At 38.9% G+C, this 22372-nt stretch overlaps 4 protein-coding genes across 4 annotated transcripts; 3 read left to right on the top strand and 1 right to left on the bottom strand.

The window, feature by feature from the left end:
• The first annotated feature begins 5136 nt into the window (after nt 1–5136).
• Nucleotides 5137–10505, top strand: LOC137733780 (glycosyltransferase-like KOBITO 1). The gene is made up of 11 exons (XM_068472964.1): nt 5137–5562; nt 6544–6693; nt 6877–6929; nt 7509–7617; nt 7743–7877; nt 8026–8070; nt 8730–8917; nt 9004–9145; nt 9567–9613; nt 9742–9829; nt 10003–10505. The coding sequence occupies exons 1-11, from the start codon at nt 5212–5214 to the stop codon at nt 10288–10290; spliced, it is 1596 nt and encodes a 531-aa protein (XP_068329065.1). The 5' UTR covers nt 5137–5211; the 3' UTR covers nt 10291–10505.
• Nucleotides 10506–11509: 1004 nt separating this feature from the next.
• Nucleotides 11510–12920, top strand: LOC137733864 (uncharacterized). Its single transcript, XM_068473061.1, has 2 exons — nt 11510–11827; nt 12521–12920. Exons 1-2 carry the CDS (start codon nt 11549–11551, stop codon nt 12632–12634), a joined length of 393 nt encoding a protein of 130 aa, XP_068329162.1. The 5' UTR covers nt 11510–11548; the 3' UTR covers nt 12635–12920.
• Nucleotides 12921–13043: 123 nt separating this feature from the next.
• On the bottom strand, nt 13044–16359 carry LOC137733862 (pentatricopeptide repeat-containing protein At4g20740). The gene is made up of 2 exons (XM_068473059.1): nt 13988–16359; nt 13044–13609 (listed from the first exon to the last, which is right to left on the bottom strand). The coding sequence occupies exon 1, from the start codon at nt 16355–16357 to the stop codon at nt 14204–14206; it is 2154 nt and encodes a 717-aa protein (XP_068329160.1). The 5' UTR covers nt 16358–16359; the 3' UTR covers nt 13044–13609; nt 13988–14203.
• A 1302-nt stretch (nt 16360–17661) lies between these two features.
• On the top strand, nt 17662–20778 carry LOC137733863 (uncharacterized). The gene is made up of 6 exons (XM_068473060.1): nt 17662–17847; nt 17992–18240; nt 18987–19121; nt 19413–19595; nt 19850–20011; nt 20107–20778. The coding sequence occupies exons 1-6, from the start codon at nt 17677–17679 to the stop codon at nt 20524–20526; spliced, it is 1320 nt and encodes a 439-aa protein (XP_068329161.1). The 5' UTR covers nt 17662–17676; the 3' UTR covers nt 20527–20778.
• Nucleotides 20779–22372: the final 1594 nt, after the last annotated feature.

The raw sequence follows: 22372 nt of genomic DNA, 5'->3' as shown, positions 1-22372 counted from the left end.
GTAAGTCAAAACATCGGGCACAATTTTAAGCATGAGAGAACACACAAACTGTATTTTACAGCTACCAAGGCATACAGAGTTCTTGAATTTCATCGTCTCATGACAGAAATATATAAAATCGACTCTGCGGTGGGTGATTATCTTAATTCGGTTGGATATGAAAAGTGGACTCGTGCGTACTTTGATGGAAAGTGGTACAACATCATGACAACAAATATTGCTAAATGTCTTAATGCAATCACCAAAGATGCTCGAAATCTACCTATCACACGATTTCTTGAGTATTTAAGAATCAATATTCTCCAAAAGTGGTTTTATGAGCGTCGAACCGAGGCAACCAAAATGAATACACATTTGACATATTGGGTTGGTGCGAGAAAATAACAAGCAAAGGATTATCATTCCAAGTATTTTTCTTCATTCACTTAACTAGAATTTATTTTAATTTATCTATTTAATTTTGGCACATTTTGATTTGTTCTCAAGTTTTTGAACTATTTTACTGATTCTTATATCAAATAATCTGTAACTTTATCCATCAGTACCATGTTTAGTAAAGAATAAATATATGTATATTTGCAATGTAAGAAAGTAAAGTTAAAAACTTGGGTTTGACAAAAAAAAAAAAAAGTTAAAACCTACATTAATATAACTTCAACGTAATTTTGTTGTAGTTTTATACCAATTGCTTTTTGTAGTTTTTATACGAATTTTGTTTTTTTGTTGTTGTTGTTTAGTTCTTCTTTTGTTTGAGTTATATATATATATATGTGTGTGTGTGTGTGTGTGTGAATATGTAGGTATCACTCATCACAGCTTACTCATTTCATATATTCGATGGATCTCGTATTGAAGTTGTCAATTTAGAGGAAAAGAGTTGCACATGCCGGCAATTTGATCTTAACCAAATACCTTGCTCACATGCTTGTGCTGCTTGTAGACACCGACAAATTTCATATCATCTTATGTGTTCTCATTATTATACTACAAACTCCTTGGTCATTGCGTATACAGAAGCTATATGGCCAGTTGGTGATTAGATCGATTGGATAGTAACTGATGATATGCGTGAAAGAATTGTCCTACCACCAATTACACGAAGAAGATATGGTAGGCGCAAAGAAAAGAGGATCTCATCATGTGGAGAAGAAAAATCAACTCGAAGGTATTCTAAATGTGGTTCAAATGGCCATTATAAGCAAACTTGTAGGAATCCCATTCAACTTTATACTACTTTGTGGAACCCTTTTAAATTTACAGTTTAATGAATACAATTTTCTTTCTGTCATTTTATTATTTATATTGGTTGTACAAACCTTTAAATTTGAGACAAGTGAAAGTTAATTTATTATCATTTATTCACTCTAGTATATTGCCTTCTTCATCAACTTCTTCATCCATATTCCTAATTATCTTTACCACTGCTTGATGTATTGTCCCATCTTCCCTGTCAACTACTAGATTTTCAAAGGAAAAGTTATTCGGTTACTATTAGCCGAAAGACTAGTATAAGAGAAAACACTATTTTTAGGTTTTTCCGTGAGAATTCATTCATCTAATAGGATTTTGGTTTTTTATTTTTTATTTTTATTTATTTTTTATTTTTTATAATGCAATGATATATTTTATTTTAAATTTATTAGATTAAAAGCTTAAGGGTATTTGTGTAACATCCCACATCGCCTAGGGGAGTGATCCTTAAATGTATATTCTCATCCCTACCTAGCACGAGGCCTTTTGGGAGCTCACTGGCTTCGGGTTCTGTAGGAACTCCGAAGTTAAGCGAGAAGGGGGCTAGAGCAATCTCATGATGGGTGACCCATTGGGAAGTTGTTCGTGAGTTCCCAAAAACAAAACCGTGAGGGAATGGTAAGCCCAAAGCGGACAATATCGTGCTACGGTGGTGGAGCGGGCCCGGGAAGTGATCCGCCCCGAGCTGGGATGTGACAATACGGTACCAGAGCCAATCCCTGGCCAGAAGTGTGCCGACGAGGACGTCGGGCCCCTAAGGGGGTGGATTGTAACATCCCACATCGCCCAGGGGAGTAATCCTTAAATGTATATTCCCATCCCTACCTAGCACGAGGCATTTTGAGAGCTCACTGGCTTCGAGTTCCGTAGGAACTCCGAAGTTAAGCTAGAAGGGGGCTAGAGCAATCCCATGATGGGTGACCCATTGGGAAGTTGCTCGTGAGTTCCCAAAAACAAAACCGTGAGGGAATGGTAATCCTACTGCGGACAATATCGTGCTACGGTGGTGGAGCGGGCCCAGGAAATGATCCGCCCCGGGCCGGGATGTGACAATTTCTGTCTATTTAAGTGATATTTAGATACATTTGAAAGTTTTTATAAAAACATGATATTTTTGAAATTAAAGACTAATATTTGGCTATATTTGATAAATACTCTTTGAAAGAAAGTCCCATTGAATTCATTAAGTCGCGAACTATTGTTGAGTATATTTGAAGCATTACAACAACAAACGCGGATAACAAATAAAATATGGAAAACATATTCTCCATATGAATCTTTTGGTATTTGTTCGTGTTTGTGTGGTGAAATAAAAAAAAGCTATGAAAAAGTATTCAATAAATTAGAGTTTATTACATGCTTGACGTATAGCAAGAGGCTAATTTAGTTTGAATACGAATCTAAATCAAATATTGCATTATAAACCGTTTATATATTGTTATAGTAGATTGATTAAACAAATTTAACGAATAAGGACAAATCTACCACTTTAAAAAGTCTTTTAAAACCTTACTAAGCCTTTATTTTGACATGCTCGACCCTGATATCCTCCCAAACACCAGGGTAGGCACGTGCTGGCCGACACTCGAATGTGACGAATCCATACTAACATGCATGTGTAGAATGAATATGAATAAAATAGTATTACTTTAAATACAATGATTATGCATATGAGGAACGTGTTCAGAGCATACAACTACACTGAGATACTAAAAAGGAAATAATATAAAATTTGAATGAACAAGATGATGGGTCTTACACCGAGAGGACTCAAAGGTGCTGATGCGGGAGTGTCTTAATGTCAGAATTGTACGCCTTGATTCTAAGTCCTGAGGGGGCGCAAAACAAAACATGAGCGGACCAAATTGATATATAAATAATACGAAAACAGTTAATCTTTAACATACTAATCCCCAGGTTTAGAAAACTCGTATAACATAATAAGTAATAAGTTTTACGAAAACCCTAGCATGCCATAATACCTTTCATAAAACATATATCATATATAGTGTGCTAACTAATGGTATCATATATAAGTATCTTCCGGCCGAAGCCAATAAAAGTATCATCGCACAGAACAGTGCCTTACACACACCTGCCCGAAGGCAATATAAGTATCATTGCCTGTAGGTAGAACAATGACCACTAGATAGGCACAAAACATTGAATATAATCTTTCCAGCATAAGTATATATCTCAACGGAGCTTAATAGCTCAAACATTATATCTCAAAACATCTTCATAGTATATAGTCATCCTTCATATATACTACAAAGAGAGTAAAAATCGATAAATCATGGTATGCCAAAATATTCTCGATAAAACATGATAATCAAAAAGCATGAATCCAATTTTCTCATAAATGTTTAATAAAATGTATCCATAAAATCATACTTTCATGTATGCATTTCTGATTGTAAAACCATGCATTTTGGAAGCGGTCTACTCACAGATACTTCACCATCGAAGAGCCACGCAAACTAGCAAATACGGAAACGCCGCTAACAAATGCACCTAAGCACATAAAGGGTCCAATTAATAAAACTTTATTCAAACGATTGAATTTGGGAAAATAGACGCCGGAAATAGGTTCAGGACGTCGAAATTAACTTAAGAGGGGTCCCGAACAAAACCCAAAAAAGTTAACGTTGATCGGTTAACGGTCTACGGTCAGAGTTGACCGGAAGTCAACAGTCAACTGGGTCCAATGGGTTGGGTTGGGTTGGATCCAAATTGATTCGGGCCTTGGGTTTGGGTGGGTTGGGCCTAATGGGTTAAGGGCTTGGGCTGGTTACATGGCCCAAGGGTTGGGTCGGTTGGGGGTTCTAGGTTGGGCAAATGGGTTGAGAACTTGGGCTGGGTTCCAAACTCGGTTTTTGGGCCGAGTACAATTAGGTTTGGGTTTAGGACTGGGCTAGGCTTATTTGGGTTTTGGACTTAGGGCCTGGCAACTGGGTTAGGCTTGGCCCAATTTCCTTTGCAAATCGTCGGAGTCCAAAAGAAGGGAAAGCCGGTTTTCGGCCGGGAAAGTTCTCGAGCTTCGACGAAGCTCAAATCTCAATTAAAAGTCACCACAATATACCAAATTAAAGCCCAAAACCTAAGGAATCAAATTATACCTTCCTCGGGGCCAGGCGTGGCCGAAAAGTATTCGTCGGAAAACTGGGCAAGCATTCCCCCGAGTTATCTTCTGTCCTAAACCAGTCCAAAACACACACACATGTGCAAAATCAAACCACAAAGATGTATGTACAAGATTTAGGGCATTCTCGTGGCAGACCTTGCTTGGAGAGACGAGGAACGCGCCGAAAAAACGATGTGGGTGGTCTTGGTCCTTGTAATTGTAGAGGGAGATGAGGAACGAGGGAGGTCCGAGGGAGAGTTAGCGTGTGTGTGGGTGTGTATATGTGTGTGATGGTCCTCGGGGTAGATAAGGTGTAGCGAGGGGGAAAAAAGAGGGAGAGAGCTGTGAGGGGAGAGATGAGAGTGAAAGGGAGAGAGATCTGAAAGTGAGAGAGAAAGACTTGGGCCCTAGGGAACAAAACCAAAACAGATGGGCCTTACGGGTACACACATTAAGACTCGTAAATAATTTTTAAAATAAAAATATCCCAAACCAAAATGAAATTACAACATTGCCATTTCGTTCTGTAAATTTGGGGACGGGTTGTTACATATTTAATTGCGACCAATTTTATATGATTAATGCTATGGAGACTAAATTTGTCTTGTAAACCAAATGATATATTACTAATAAAAAATAAACACATTTATCAATGATTAAGTAATAATCTAATTATTTAACTTCAATATTATTTAGTTTATAAAATTTTACCTACAAATATACAGCATTACTCATTTTATATTTTTATTTTAAAAGACAACCTGTGTTTCTTGAACTCCCAGTAAAGCTTGTAATGTAAAGACCATCAACGACTCTCACGACCGACAAAAACGACCATGACCAACCACCACCACAACCACCTCCATGCCCCTCTCCGATCAGCCCCACCATCCTCGTCCTCTCAAACCTTCACATCGAAGCTCCTCCTCCTCCTCACTCTCCTCCCCCTCTCTCTCGCTGCCTTAGCTTTCATCCTCCAATGGCGTGGCGGCATCCCCGACCCCACCACCCGCTGGTCCCCTCCTGGTTCCCACCACCTCTTCCCTGGCATGGACGCATCTCCTCTTTCCTCCGCCGTCGTCCATTCCTCGCACTCCGATTGCCTTAGTCTCGGTCGTTCAGCTTCGCCTTCGATTCCCTACTATCAGAATTGGAAGTTTGATACTGTATCCAATTTAAGACCAAAGGTATGATTTTTTCGTTCTTTCATGGATTGGAGGTTGATCTGATTCTGGGTTTTGCTTGTTTTGGATTAGGGTTTAGTGGGTTTTGTTTGTACTGCTGTGTTAGAAATTTTGAAATCTCTGAGTGGTCGTGTGGATCTGTATCTGGATTTTCCTTTTTGTATATTGAAGTTTATGGCTTTGAGGCTGTTTATACATGTACTGTTCACTCCATATTTCAAATTCTTTGCATTTTTGCTCACAAATATATGACGAATCTCCAAATTCAGTTAAACTCGTCTAAGGGGAATTACTGGGGCGGTGAGCAACAATGCTGTCCTCTCATTGATCTCAAATGTTGTGAAATGTGAACTATGTTCATCCTTTTTCTGGCAATATCCAACCCAACCTTGCTTTCCTAATAGACTTGTTAATGGGATACACTAGGCGGTATGCTTCATGCTTGCGAAGAAGTTGTCTTCTGCTACGAATTAAAGTTTGAAACCCGTGGAGTCCCTTCTCTACAGATCTGACATTCTGCACAGCTACAGAGTGTTATGTATGGTCTAGTGTTTATGCATTAGCGGCTTGGTTGTCCAATAGATAAACATAATACAATTGTTTCATCAACAACCTGTGCTTGCAGTGAGAAAATATGATAACACCACCATTTACTTATCAGACTTTATCATCCCGGTATTCAGACTAATTTGTTGGGTAGTGGAACTTGATTGTGTAAGTTACGTATCATTTGAACCTTCCTGTTCTATTGTGTTAAATTTTGGGAAATATGCCCCTTCTAATCCTTTTTAACAAGTGTGATGCTCTGCATATAATGCAATGTCTTGTTTCATTGTTTATAGCACTTAAAATTCTATGTAACCCAATTGTTTGGATGATCGATGATGGTTTGTTATGTAATGAGTGCTGCATACTAATATCAGGACGGTATGCATTTTGGTGGAATGCATTTTTCGTCTCTTATTAAGTTAGAGTTTTGTGCAGATATGTATTACTACAAGTACGTCAGCTGGTTTAGAACAGATTTTGCCGTGGATGTTTTATCACAAGGTTATTGGAGCTGCTACCTTTTTCTTATTTGTGGAAGGAAAGGCTGCATCTCCTGAAGTATCTAAAGTTCTGGAGTCTATTCCTGTGAGTTAAATAATACTTCACTCTGACTGCCTACGTCCTGTTCAGTTGCCTTCTTCTCCCCTTTATTTTTCTTTTCCGTGTTTTTTTTTTTTAATTGTATTTTTTTTAATATTTTACAAATGCATTTTTCCAATGCTTAATATGGTGAAAATTGTCGAGCATAAATTTTGTGGTACTTATCAGGGAGTAAAGGTGATATACAGAACTAAAGAGCTTGAGGAACAACAAGCTAAAAGGTGAGTTGATTCTGCCACTGACACTTGGTGCCTGTCTTGTGCTTACTATAATGTAATCTTCTCGTATTGTTAAGACTTAAGACTCCTGGATATTTTGATTAACATAACCAACATCTCTAAATGCTTGAACATCTTTTATTTGTTTGTCCTTTTCCTGTAGACTGGTAGATACACACACATTTATACATACCAACAATCCAGCTTTGGGACGGTAGCCGGAATGTGGCACCAGGATGATTCAAATGACCCCTCTGGCTATTCAATTTGCGCAATAAAAAAAAGCAAAACACAGTTGTTTAGGGCTTTGGTTAGGGATACTAAGTTCGTGGAGTTGAGAGTTAAAATCTAAAGACTAAGCCCTAAATCGACTCTACACAAAATAATAACCTTGTAGGGAAAATGGATTGAAAACTAGACTAAATAAAAAGAAACACAAAATTAATGTGCTGTTTGAACAGCAAGCACAGTTGTTCAAATGGTGGACATATCAGCTGTGCTGTTGCTTCTGAGAATAATTCTGCATACATTTTTGCTTAAATCACTTGTGTTTTATGTTTCTTGTTCTTTTGTTACCATCAGTCGGATCTGGAATGAGACTTGGCTGTCCAGTTTCTTTTACAAACCTTGCAATTATGAGCTATTTGTGAAGCAATCTCTCAATATGGAGATGGCTATTGTCATGGCAAGGGTATGAAAGATTTTTCTCATGTTACTTGTGCCTATGTTGTTACTTTTACCTTGTGATGAGAGGTTTTCTTAATTTATTAATCTCTTTTGTTGCTTGGGATTTTGTATTGCATATAAAACTATTAGGATGCTGGAATGGACTGGATAATTCATGTTGACACGGATGAGTTACTGCACCCAGCTGGGGCCAAGGAGTATTCTTTGAGGCAGTTGCTGCTTGATGTGCCTGGGAATGTGGATATGGTCATTTTCCCGAACTATGTAAGTGAAATATTCAGTTACTTTTAAGTTGTGTACGTGTAAAGATGATTAAGCATGCTAGGCTTGTTATCTTTGAGTATTGGCGCCCGTTTCCGTCCTTATGCATGTTATTCGGTGATTTAACTAACTGGTTGTTTGTTTTGTGCAGGAGAGCAGTGTTGAACGGGATGATATTAAGGAACCATTTACTGAGGTGAATCTCCTCTGTTGTCCATCATTATTGCTTCTTACTTGCTTCAATAACTTTCATTAGATCTCTGAAGTTCAACAATTACGAGATTGATATTTGCTATTCTATATGGGCACTCAGCTTGGTAAGGTCTTTAACCTGCATACCATAACTTTGAATTTGTGAAGAGTTTGTAACCTTATCCATAGTCTTAGATTTAACATCCTGGGAAACAGCAGTATGTTGTTACCCCGTTGAACTATGCAAGGATATGTTTGTTAGACAGTGACAAGCATATATTCCGAATTTATGGATCAGACCAAACATGTTGGACTAAAATTTTACCAAGATCTGCCTCTTTTCATATCTAGACATAAAACTTGGAAGTTAATGTGTTAGTTCAAATAAGGGCATATTCTTTAAAGACAAGTACGTAAGTGTGGGATTAGAGTGAGTAATATTTATCATACAGATAGTGCTGCATAAAGATTTGGTAGTTACGAGCAGTAGAGTCGTAGACAAGGTCTTTCTGACTTTGTACTTCTAGAATGAGAAATAGTACTTTAAATAAATGTATCCCCGTTGATTCTAGGAATGCTTCACTTCATGTTTATTTTTACATTTCAATTAGCATGCATGTCCTGTCTTTGTCTTATGCCTTGCTCTTGTATCTACACAATCAGGTTTCCATGTTCAAGAGGAATTATGACCATGTACCAAAAGATACATACTTTGGCATGTATAAAGAGTCAGTTCATGGTAACCCAAACTACTTTTTGACTTATGGAAATGGGAAATCAGCTGCTCGAGTCCAAGATCATCTTCGTCCTAACGGTGCACACAGATGGCACAATTATATGAAGACCCCAAAGTACGGTAATTTTATGTTGGAAAGAACAGTGTTTTGGGGTCAACTTATTGGTCATGGTAATCATATGTATCATATTTCCTTCTTAGCGAGATCAAATTTGAAGAGGCTGCTGTTCTGCACTACACATATGCCAAATTTTCAGACTTAACATCTAGACGTGATCGGTGTCGCTGCAAGCCTACAAAGGAAGATGTCAAAAGATGCTTTATGTTGGAGTTTGACAGATCTGTGAGTTCAATTCTTTAGTTAGTTCTTTCTAAACTCTCTAACTACCGGTACAAGATCATCGAGCATATAATGCGATCAGTTAACTTTGTAAAGTTACCGAGTTGGTCCATGCAATAGAGTTCTTGAAAATTTAAATATATATCTATTGGTAGAGCGGTTACTTGGAAATCTAAAAGGGAATATAGTTTTTCCAACTCCAAGCATAACTTAAAGTGCTCCATATCGGGCAAAGTGGTCTTCTGAAACCATTTTGCAGATTTGGCTAAGATTCTACGAGATTTGTAATAGAACAGTGGACTTGTCTTTTCCCTTATATTTCCTCTTTCTTTTGGTGTAATAGCTGCCAGCTCTTGAGCTTGCTTTTTCGTTTGCATTTCATCGTGCTAACTCTTTCATATACTAACAACATGTAGCATTGCAGGCTTTCATAATTGCATCAACTGCAACCAAGGAGGAAATGCAGAAGTGGTAAGATTTTCTTTACAAGTTATTACATTTATCTTGATCCTCCTTTAACTTTAAAATTTGAAGTATGGTGAAACCTTCTTTTTAATCCTTTATTGTGAATTAAAGTCTGCGCTTGGCTTTCGTTCTAGGTACCATGAACACATTGTGTGGGATGACAAAGACATAAGGATCAAACTTTTGAGAAAGGGAATTTTGACTCGGATATACGCTCCCATGGTAAGCCGATCAACTCAAACTTAAATTTTTTGTAGCTGATCAACTCATTTAAATAATGTAATTAACAAATGATTTTCGTGAAAGTATTGACAAAACCTCAAAACCTAAATTGAATCGTTTTTTACCTGCTCATTCTGTATCGTTTTAAAGCTTTCACTCACTGTACATTTCAGGCCATAATAAAAGGACTAAGGGAGTCGGGCGTCTTCAGCTCCGTTATTGCATCTGCCCCAACAACTCTCTCAAAAGAAAAGTTTTTGTTGACCATTAATGGTAGTAACTCCTCGAGAGCTGCTGCCTCCGAATCCCACCCGTCATTGAGGAAGATTGGTAGAAGCAGAGAGAGTAAGGCTACTGCCAGGAAGGCCTTGGATATTGAAACTGCTGAATTTCAAGAAGTGGCTGTTCCACCGTTGTCCCCTCCGGGAATGGACGATAACCAGGCCAGTGTGGAAGTGTAAAATAAGGTCCTTTATCATGATTGAATCATTAAAATACATTACGGAGTAGGTTCTACAAAAACGTGTATCATTAGTTGTGTAAAAAAAAAACTGTTCCACGGATCCGCCCCTATATTCATGCATTATGAGTGTAATCTATTCTTTTCAATTTTGTATAGTGAATGTAACATTTAAATTGAGAATTTGAGATTCACATGTGATATTTTTAACGCTTGGCTCCTTTGGTCGGCAAAATACTTTGAATTCGAGCACAAATGCGATTAGATTCCTTTTTCTTTCTTGCATACAAAGAGGAACGCTTGCCTACTTTAAAATACCTTGTGGTCAATTCACAAAATTGTGTTATATGATGGAAAATATTCATATTATAAATCACTTTATAAATATCATTTCATAAAAAATTAGTTAAAAATAAAATCATTTAGTCAATCAACGGTAACAAATAGATGAATGATTTGTAATGCGTTTATTGAATTTGACTGATTCGTAATGCGTTTACTGAATTTGACTATTTGTTTTTTTACAGTATAATGACTAAACGATTATATATATACATATATTTTTTCATAAAGATGTTTTTTAGTAAATGATTTATAATATGAATGATTTTGATCATAAACACAGTTTTTAGTAAATCAATAACAAGGTACTCCCATTCCATACAAATAAGAAGTGAGTTTTATCTATGCTATTATTAAGAGAACCTTTCTTGTCAACTTTTTGCCACTTTTTTTTTCTTTCTATTTTACCCTCACTTTTGATACACAATATTTACATAAGATAAAAAATATGCACTTATTAAGAGAAATTGTCCCACCATCATTTTTTCATACAGGTAAATGAAATCATGATGTTTTTTGGATAGTTTGAATGAACTGAAGCAGTTGTGCTTGAGGAGAACGTAGTAGGAGGTAGACGGTTGAAGAAGCTTTAATTTTGTCAATCATATCTCTATTTTTCCTATTTTACCCTCAATTTTTGACAAAATGACAATCATATATTTATTTTTCCTATGACAAAAAAATATGCCCTTATTCAGATAAACTGTCTCAATATCATTGTGTCATACTCATTTTTCAAATTTTAAAAACGAATCACACTCTTTAATAAAAAAATTAAAAAGATGAAATTATTCACACACTGTGCTCATCTTCTAGTTTCTAATTAAAAGAGGCGATGTTAACGTAACCTGCCGTTCTTTTATAAAAAGCAAAATGATAACATTATCTGCTCCGAGCGGAAGAGCTAAGCTGCTGCCATGGCAAAGCTTCTCATCTCCAACACAGCCTCACTCGTTCTCTCTCCTCCACCACCCGCCCCACCATCACGTGCTTCATTCATCCCTCCGCGCGTGCCCATCTCGCGGGCGTCACGGTATCCCGGCCGGCAAACCAGAGGCCTAGCGGTGGTGACACGTGCGGGGCCCACCACGAGCCAGTACGTGTTCGCATTCGTTTTGCCGCTCTCTCTGATCGCCGTCACCGTTTTCACCTCCATCAGAGTCGCCGATAAGCTCGACAGAGACTTCCTTGAAGAGGTTTGTCGAATTTCTGCAACTCCCTTCTTTGATATGCATGCGGTTTAATGCTTCCGAATATTTGAATACCTGTGACCGCATTCATATAGCATATGAATTAAACTCGGAAGAGCTAAAAGTGTTTCCTGACAATTAAAAACGCTTTTGAATATGTTTTGGAAGCAAAAGCGCTAGGGTTTTTAACAAAAAATTCAATATGTTTATAGTAACACGCTTTTTGCAGAAACGCTTACGAGCATAAGTGCTTTCCTACCGAAGCAATCGCAAATGAGCTCCGCCTTTTTCTTTGTTACGAGTTTTTCCAGTTTCTAATCTCTCTTTTAAAGTAGTGTGCTTTAATCGTAGCAGAGCAATGTCTCTCGTGCGTGCAAATGTTGTGTAGTAGTTTTCTCGTTGTGTTTAACGGTTAATGAAGTACTTTGTCACCACGATTAACTCGTGATTTCGGGTGCAGCTTCCATGTTCTTAAGAGATTTATGCGTAATGCAACTCTGATGGTGCAGTTTCGAGTAATCGAAAACTCATCGTTGGAACCCTAGTTGAATAGCAGGGGCAGGAAAGTGAGCATTTTGTGAGCGCTGCTAAAAAAAGCATTGTTTCAGAGTCTTTTTCTTGGTGATGTTCATAAGCTACTGGGTTTTGTTTCTGTTGATGTTTTCTTTAGTAGTCATAGTGTTTGTGTTCTTGATGCAGATGGCAATTAACCAAGCGATCAGGGAAACGGATGAGGATGGCGAAGCTGACAGTTCGATAGAAGAAAAGCCTGCACTTCCCCGTACCCGCAACCGGCCCAAAAGGGAAGTCTAGGCTTCGGTTTCTTGCTCGTTAAGGTTTAGTTTTGTGCTTAGATCAGCCTGCGGCCGTGCATATGAATCTGTCAATGTACCGGAAAGAAAGAGATCGAGGAACTGTTAACATTTTTATGACAATTTTGTATGTCAAATGGATGTTAACATTAGAATGTTGTGCCAAGCGCCCCTCGAGAATAAGAGGGAACGGCGAGCTTGACGGTTTAATTCCGGTGAATGTATGCGTTGTGTATTTTGTATGTAGAAAAAGAAATATGGAATGAACATACCTCATTTGTGCAACAGGCAAAGAATATTAAGGGGTTGTGGAAAAAATAACTGTTTCATATTCACGTAAGACGGTTTACTAACATAGGCGTTGGTCTAGAGGTACTTCTCTTCTCGGTATTAGAGGACAGCCCTAATACAAATCAACGCATTTAAACCTCACATGTCAAAACTCAAAGGTTTCTTTGCGTATTGCGAGAGGGCTTCTCCTCCAGATGAAGGTGAACATTATAGCAGTCTCACAATTTCTCTCGACAGATTATGAACGTTATATATCTGGAATCTTCGACCGATCATTGAAGAATTCAGAGTACCTCAATTCCTGCAATCTGGAACTGCTTCTCTTCTTTGCCATCCAATTTCCGTGATATTGGAATTTGGAGCTTGCCTTGAGAGAAACATATATCCATATCATCAGGGAATACACTCACATTGAATTTTAATTTGCGACGTCTTAGTACCAGAACAGTTGTTTATCTCCCACTAGGAAAATATACTTCCATTCAAGCAACGACCAAACTGAACGACCAGCAAACCAACATAGAGAGTCCCTACCAGGGTCTCTGAGCCAAATTGTACACTGAACCTCCAAAACACATTGAGACCACGGGCGATAAAGTTGCAGAGAAACAAAGAAAGCAGGCTACCCACGTTCAGCAGAATCATAGTGGCCAAAAGACACTTTCCAAGCAACCCAAATCACAAGCTGCCAAACCAAAAGTTTTAGTTTCAATAAGAGTTCACTAGCCTCTCCTACTATTTAGCTGTATGCATTTCTACAAACTTGTAGCTGAAGTAGGCTAAAAAAAACACATCATTTTGTTTCCAGGTTGCATAATAATTTGAGTCCTAGACTTCCAGATAAAAAGAATGGTAACAATAATATGATTGAGTTTAGGTTTAATCTCCAATTTCCCAAAAGATGCCAACTAAACAAGCAAAAATCAGCTAACTAAAGATGAAGAACTAAAAGAAGAACAAGCAAGAATCAGCTAACCAAAGCAAAGCAACGGAAAATAAACCGTAACATTATTGGAAGCAACGGTTTAAACTTTAAAACAAGGCTTTACAGTACAAAACTAACCTGTTGGAATATTCATGAGACACCCAAAAAGCGAACATCATTGGCAATGCCAGCTAATAAGATGCCTCACAACCCGAAGATGTGTGCCTCCTCCATAGATGCATCTTAAATGGAGTGTTCTCACCACTTGATACAATTTCATGCATTATAAGCGAATTGCAACAGAAGGAAAGTCCGAAGTAACCAATGAATTCCGTACCTGCCTTTATAGTTTCATCACAACAGCAGCTTACAACCCTTTGCTTTCAATTTGTTTTCTAATCCAAAAAACTTCAAACCAGACACCACCAGATCTGCCGTCTTCTTCTTCATGTGTTCAATTAATACTTCATCATACACAATCATGTTGGCTTCTGTTAAAATTTTGTGCTCTTTCAAATTTGAAAATATTTTTCTTGCCTCCTCTATTGTGCCATGCTTACACATGCCAGAGATTATAGCAGAGTATACAACATCATCTGGAGGACAACCCTGCTGTATCATCTCATTTAGCACCTCAACCACCTTCTCAGCATTATTTGATTTACATGCATGGAGAATGGTAAGAGAATACTTGAATTCCAAGGGTCCACTTGTCACGCTGGCTAAGCAGTCACGAAGTAACAGCATAACGGCGTCAATCTCTCCAATTTTACAAAGCCCTCTAGCAAGCGAACCGTAGGCAGCAATCAAAGGAACACAAGACATCTCAATTATTTTATTATAACAGGCACAAGCTTCATGGATGTCCCCATCTTCAACAAAACACATTATGGCAATGCTGTAAGTAGAAGAGTCGGGCTGCAAACCCACATCCTTCGTTTCATTAAAGAGAGACAATGCTTTTTTCACTTTCCCAGATTTGTGGAGGGCCTCCATAAAGATATTGTAGATTCCTAAACTATAATAACCTTTGACTTTTAACTCTTCAAACACTTCCAAACCCATTGTTACTCTGTCCTCCTTTCCTACAATAAAGGAGAAGAATTTCGAAAGATCGTCAATGACAGGAAAACCACATTTCTCCATCTGTGCAAGCATCTCGCAGAACTTATCCACTTTACTTGTCTCAGCATAGAACACCAAAATGGGATTCACCGTAGCGAAATCTGGCTGAAGACCCTCTTGAACAGTAACTCGGAAAATTTTATAAGCCTTATCAACCCGCTTCACATTACATAAACCCTCGATAAGAGAATTATATATCCCCAAGTCTGGCCTATAGCCCGAGTCCACCAAATCCTTCAACAAATCACAAGCCACCCCAACCTTCCTGTCCGCCACAAACCCCTCAATCAACACCCCGTATATCGCTCTATCAATCAAGAAACCCTTCGCCTTCATCTCCCTAAACAATTCGTACCCTTTCTCCACCCTGCCACCCTTACACAACCCTGTAACCAGAGTTGCATATGCCATAGCATCAGCCTCAACCCTATCTGGCTTCATTTCCTCCCAAACCCTCAAACACCCATCTAAGTTCCCCTCTGAAAGCAAAACCTTAATCATTGCCGTGTATGCAAACACGTCCGGTTTACACAAATTCGCCCTCATTCTCTCCAAAAGCTGCAACATTTCATCAATTCTTCCCATTTTACACATACCCTTTATCAAGATCATGAAAGTAACACTCTCCTCCACCAATCCATCATCACGAAAGTCATCGTAAACCGATAAGGCCAAATCCAAATAACCCGTTTTCGCCAACGCATCCATGATCCTATTGTACAAGAAAACCCTGGGTTTAACCCCAAATTTCTTCATTTTTTCATACACATAATAAACCCTGAGACCTCTATTGGCATCAGAGTGCATTCTGATGAGAATCTCAAACTGTTTCTCGCTCGGCGGTTTGCCCTGCGAGTCCATCAGCTCGGGGACTTGGTCCGCCGACCGGAACCGGTTGGACCGGTTCAGACAATAAGCCAAGGCATTGTACGAAGCATAAGTGTGCTTGAAACCCTTTTGCTTACCTGCCCAGTGGAAGAACTTGGAGGCCGAAACGGGGTCATTCTGGACCTTGAGCACCTCGGCGACGAGGTCCGGCGTGACCCGGCGGAGCTTCCGGAGCTCCGAGACGACTGGCGGGCCCCAGTGGTTCCGGTTCTTGCGGAAAGCATCGAGTATGAAGCGGGCGATGGGGGAGAGGAACGAGAGGAGGGTCGTGTCGTCGGGGTTGGGCAATGAAGTGGACGGCGAGGTTTGGGGCAGGTGTGGGTCCCACTTGGAGAGATCGAAGGGCTGGGATTGAGTTACGGTGGTGGGGTATTTGCGGCTCGGCTGAGAGACACGGTCGGAGAAGAGGCCGCCGCGGACGGTGGGGCGGTTCTGTGTGGGCTTGCGGTGGCCGTGGAAGATCTGGAATTTAGGGGGTGGGGACTGAGGTGGCATTTTAAAATTTGTTGCTGCCCCTTTCTCTCTAATTCTTTTCGTTTGATAATGTAGTGACAAAATGGCCACCGGCTGTTCCCTTTTAAATAAAATAAAAAATAAAAAATGATTATTATCATCACTGCAGAGCGTCGTCTTCTTCTCTGAGCTCTCTCTCACTCTCTCTTTGCTCAGTTGTCTGCAGTGCGCAGAGTGTCCTCTCTCCTTTGTTGGCCGTCGTCCCTCACGCTCGTAGCTAATGACACACACTGAAAGAGGTGAGCTACTTTCTTTTCTATTTGGTGATTTAGGGGTTTTGTAATTTTCTAATTTTCCTGCTAATTTAGGGTTTACGAACCATAAATTTGGTCACAGATTATTTGTATATACTTGTGCAGTCGATGATTTTTGGATATGTATATTTCTTGAAGAATCTTGGACGCATATCGAACCGGAAATGGACGCATTGTTGTAATAGGGAAAAAAAGTAATGTTGAATTGCTTGATTATTGTGAAACAATACCGAAATGCCCGGATTATCGTAAAAGGGACAACTGTCTTGATGTTCTTGCAAGTAGCAAATAATCCTTCTAAACTGCTAGATTGTAATTCTTCACTTTAAAAGTAATAAAAGTTCATACATTTTCGTTGTTTGTTTTTTGTTTTTTGTTTCTGTTTTCGTTTGGATTTTAGAAAGCGTAAGTGAAATTAGGGGCGAAAGTGATTGTTTTGGATGTAGTCGTTCAGAGTCTTGAGAAATTAAATTGTTCTAATTCTGTTCTCATTTGTGTACTTTGTAGATTTTAAGTGCCATGAGAAATGAAATGCTTTCGGGTTGCTACCTGATCACATTATACTGTTCTCCCTCTGTCATCACATTTTCAGCCCAATTACTAAAACTCCTGTGAATATGGCTGCTGCTGCGCTGGTGGTACCATCATACATCCCTTTCCCCTTAGACCGCTCTGGTCCCCATAGCTCTAAGCTCACCTTTTTCTTCTCTACCAAACCCCTACCAAGGTTCCACTATCATAGGCCTCTCACATTCTCTTGTGGCCTCAACCTCACTCCACATTTGCCAGTGCCAGAGCCTCCCACCTCCGCTGTGTCTCAAACCTTGGTTCGATTTGCTGCCTCCACTGCAGTCTTTGTTGGGGTTGGGCTTTGCTGTTGGGCCAGTTCGGCTCATTGTCGGCCTCTTCCTCTCGGCAAGCCTCAAGTGGTTCTAGAGGAGGAGCACACAGCTCAAGGTAATTTCTCAAATCAGTTGAGTTTAGCATTTTTTTATCAATAAGGCAGGTTTGTTTCGCATAACTGTAGTTTTTGAAATTGTACATTTGATGAGCACAGCCAAAGATGATGGAAATGTAGCTAAATCTAAAAGTTTGGAAAAATTGGAAGATAACAAGTTGGAAGCAGCATTTGCAGCTTGGAAGTCTAAGACTTATGCTTTGACAGTCCCTTTGAGACTTGCTGCTCTCCGCGGCTCTGTGCCTCCTTCATGGGTTAAGGTATGAGGTGCTTTTTGTTTTCTGTATTTCGTCATATGACATCAGATTTGGTAGTCAGTTTGGTAGGTAGCTGGGATTACAAGTGTTGGATTATTTTATTCTTTTAGAGTGAGTAACTTAATTTATTTCCTTTTGACAATGTAGGATTTTATGCAATCTCAAGGAAAAAGATCAAAGGTTCACATGAAGTCGCATGCAAGCCTTGAGGGCATCTTTTCTGATCTATCAATGGCCTTTAGCAAAGGCAAAGTTGGGCCTTCATCTGTTGTCGCAGCTGACCTCGTTAGTGTTGGGGACTCTTGGCTCAGTTATGCCATTAGCAAGGCTGTGATTGAGCCCATACAAGGGGTAGAAGACCAGGACTGGTTTAAAGGCTTGAGTGACCGATGGAAAGTAAGAAAACAACTGCTCTTTTCATGTCCTCTTGATTCTCGATTCTGAAAAAATTGTGTTCCCTTGGCTCCCTGTATTATACATGAGTAATGCCTTGCTATGCTCATTTGCTGGCCGTGCCATTTAAGGTTGATGTTGTGAAAACTGTAAAAAGGTCATAGGTCAATTGAAATACAAAGCTTGTGTTCATGACCACAAATCAGAGGACTAAGAAAAATGTATTACAGTATTACTAACTCCATGTGATGGAATATATCATTAGCTTTACCATAAATATTAAATATGTATGAAGAGGGTAGGCCCCGAAAACTACAGATATATATCTTCTGTTGCAGTAATTTCTAGGAAGAGATTTAACTTTTCTTTTTGCTGTTTTGATCACTGGGGCTATCTGTCCTGAATTAATTGTTACAATGCATTTCTAAGATATATGTTGTGTAACCAGAAACTCAGGAATCAACTAGAATATACTGAAGGGGGTAATAGACATGTAGATAACATGTGAAGGGAAAACCTGCTTAGATGTTTCACCGGGCATGCCAGACACTGGAATCAGTATTATTATCTTGTGTGGTTTTCCTAGTATGCTTGGATATTGGTTTTGAGTTTTATTGTGCATGTTTCCTTATGTAATTTATGCATTCTCTTGCATTTGGAGTACTGTTTCCATTCTTTCGAACTGGCAATGCCTTTTTGTTCCCTCAGAAATCAGTTATGGTGTTTTACTTTTACTAAAAATGACTCAGGTATATCTCCGCAGGAACTCTGAGGGGGGAATTGACGCTAAGGGTAAAGTATGGGCTGCGCCATATCGCTGGGGCTGTGTGGTGATAGCATACAAAAAAAGTAAATTTCGAAAGCATAAGTTGGCTCCTGTAGAGGTATACATGTCCCCGAACTGTTTATTATCCGCTAATTCTTTTTAATTAAACTCTTTTTTTATATCAGTACTCTTTTCCTCAAAGTATAACATTTGATTGATAAACACAATATTCTATGAAGTGGGAAATTTATGAAAAGAAGTTTGAAAAATGATTTGAGGGGTAAATTTGCTAGCTGAAACATATGTTAAAATTCATACTCACTGGCTTTCATTTGAATCTGGCACATTTTGAATTTTTTAAAATATTATCTTATACAACATTTCAAGAGTTGTAAAACCACCATCGCAGGACTGGGCAGATTTATGGCGACCTGAACTTGCAGGGAAGATTTCTATGGTTTATTCTCCTAGAGAGGTTATTGGTGCAGTATTGAAGTATATGGGAGCATCATACAACACGAAACACATCCATTCGCAAGTTGACGGTGGGAGAGATGCTGCCAGGCAAAATCTGGCTTTACTTGTAAAGCAGGTATTGAGAGAAAAGATCTAACGTCTTTGTTTTGGGTGAGGGTGTACTTGATAAACTAGTGGAAAGGTAGATTGCTCCCAAATCTGGAGCTAAATTTAGGGAATGGACCTCAGTTTTGGAACTACGACTTAAAATTATTCTACTTATTTAGGGTATTTCTAGCCGTGGCTTGCGCAGTTCGGATGTCTTTTGTGATGAACATGTTTCATGATTATTTGAAAAAGAATCGTGACATGCTCATTGGCTTTCTGTAGGTCCGACTATTTGACAGTGTACATTATTTAAAAGCATTTGGGGTTGGAGATGTGTGGGTGGCTGTTGGGTGGAGCAGTGATGTTCTTCCTGTTGCCAAACGCATGTCTGATGTTGCAGTAATTGTTCCAAAATCTGGAGCTAGTATATGGGCGGATTTATGGGTACATCCTCCATCATGCTCTCTTAGACATTTACGTTATCCTCTATATTGTATCTTCTCCTATATGTCAATTTATATTTTTTGTTCTTTTTCTAGGCAATCCCTGCCGCCAGTCGGCTTGAAACAAATCGAATTGGGGGGCGAGTTAGAGGGCCGTCTCCACTCATCCATCAATGGATGGAGTTCTGCTTGCAAACTGCTAGAACACTCCCTTTTAAGCAGGAGGTAATCCCAGGAGCTTCCCCTTCTGTGCTTGATAGTGCTCAGCCTGAAGATTTGAAAGAGCTCAAGGGTAAGCCGAAACTGGACACAAACCTCGTGGCAGGAGTACCGCCACCTGAGATTTTGGAAAGGTGTGAGTTTTTGGAGCCCTTAACTGAATCTACGCTATCAGAATATCAATGGTTGATTGCTAGTATGCACAAACCTAGAGATGGTTTGATCACTAGTACGCGTGATTATATGTCATCCTTGATCCAAAATTTTAGAATGAAGCTGCAATCGAAGCCAACATAATCCTGAATTACAACAGGAGCCTAAACCAAGTCCAAAGTTGTCTGATGAGAAATAATTCATTTGTTTATATCCAATGTTGTACTCGTACATCATCGGAACATAAGTTCGTTGAGACATGGAATGTTCAGCGGAATTGTACAAATATTATCGATGAGCTACTTGTATAATACGGTGGATAAGTTTACTGTCTCGTTTTTTTTTCTGTTGTTTTCAAGTTTTTGAAAGTAAGATAGGTTGTCTTTGAGCTTCTAATTTCTATGTTACCAGGATCCCCTAACGTATGATTTTGCTCTCTTTGAAAGCCAGAACATGTGGTATCCATTTACGCATCAGGACTCTAAGCGGATACCATATGTTCGGATACCACCTGCGTGATGCTGTAAGCGGAAAGCTGCTTTTGAACAAAGCAACACCATATGTTCGGTTACCACTTGCGTGATGCTATAAGCAGAAAGCTGCTTTTGGACAAAGCAGAAAACTTAACGGGCATTCGTAAGCAGAAAATCAAACACGCCAATATCCAATCAAGGAATTTATTATAACCTTGCCAGTCAATTTAGTATTAGACATTACAGAACCGAGCGCAATGGCATTCTAGAATCCATACAACCGAACTCACTTAGTGAAAAAAAGCTTTGTTGTTGTTGCCAGTCAATTTATCATTGTGAGCTTATCCAGTAAACATTATATGTATCTCACTTCTTTCCGGGAAAGCATCTGCAGGACAACGCTCTGCTATTAATACATTCGAGTAATTGTCGAGTAATTGTGCAATGATACATGCTGCAAAAGTTGCCTGTATTTATCAAATGTCCACTACCCTGAATGTTAGTCACATTCCCAATGATTTGTATGATTATCTAGGACCGTGTTATGTTCATCGGGAGGAACAAAATCTGAATATTTTGCCTTTCCCTTCTCTCTCGTCAGGAGCAAAGTATTCACGATCCACCTCCTTAATGAGTGCACAATCGATATTGGGGCTCCAATCTATTGTATCAATATATATATGGATCAGGCAGAGAGGCGTCAAGCGAAGGCCATTGATGTCTGCCGGCCAAAAGCGTTTTTTGGAAATGCCTCTTCAGCAGCCGAGTCATTCCAATTGAGTACCATACTACTTCCATACAGATAATTCTTGGCATCTACTACCTTCCACCACGGTATACACCCGACCAACGTGCAGTTGTGCTTTTCCCAATAAGGTATACCATCCTGCCAACTCCCTATGAATGAAAAAAAAAAAAAAAAAAAAAAAACACAAAACTCGAAAGATTTGAGTAATATCCAACACCGTTGCTGCCAGAATGACTCTTTCAAATGATACAGAATTAAATCCGCACGTGTCTTGTACAACATAAAAAACAAGCCACATAACCACCCAGTATTAAAACGAATGGGAAAACACAAGTAGAGAACCCACATCCCTAACAAGTAATACTTAGAACTAATACTATGATGCATCAGAGAAGAAACATCTCTATGAACAATTTCCATAGTCTATGAAATTATGATAGAAACCTTACAATCAGGTTCTAAAAGACGCTAGCCGGTAGTCAGAAGGCGGGCGCCTATGCGGATTAGTAGGATTTAAGTAAATCTGTTATATTTCGTGTAAATAAGGGTTTGCTTATAATTAAAATATATATTTTTTCATCATAAACTACTAAATAGAATGACAATATATTATGAAATATTGGAACATAATGAAAACATAGGGACCAAAGATATAATGTGTGTTCATTTGAGTATGCAACCAGTATCTTACAATTTATTGAAAAAAAATAAAATGCAAAATTAAAGTTATATATTGTCTACCTAATTGAGTCGCAACCTAGGCGGTCTA

The sequence above is a fragment of the Pyrus communis genome, chromosome 5 (assembly GCF_963583255.1).
Source record: "Pyrus communis chromosome 5, drPyrComm1.1, whole genome shotgun sequence".
In the NCBI taxonomy this organism is placed as follows: Eukaryota; Viridiplantae; Streptophyta; class Magnoliopsida; order Rosales; family Rosaceae; genus Pyrus; species Pyrus communis.
The sequence above is the reverse complement of the archived record's forward strand: the minus strand, read 5'-3'. Positions and strand labels throughout refer to the sequence as shown.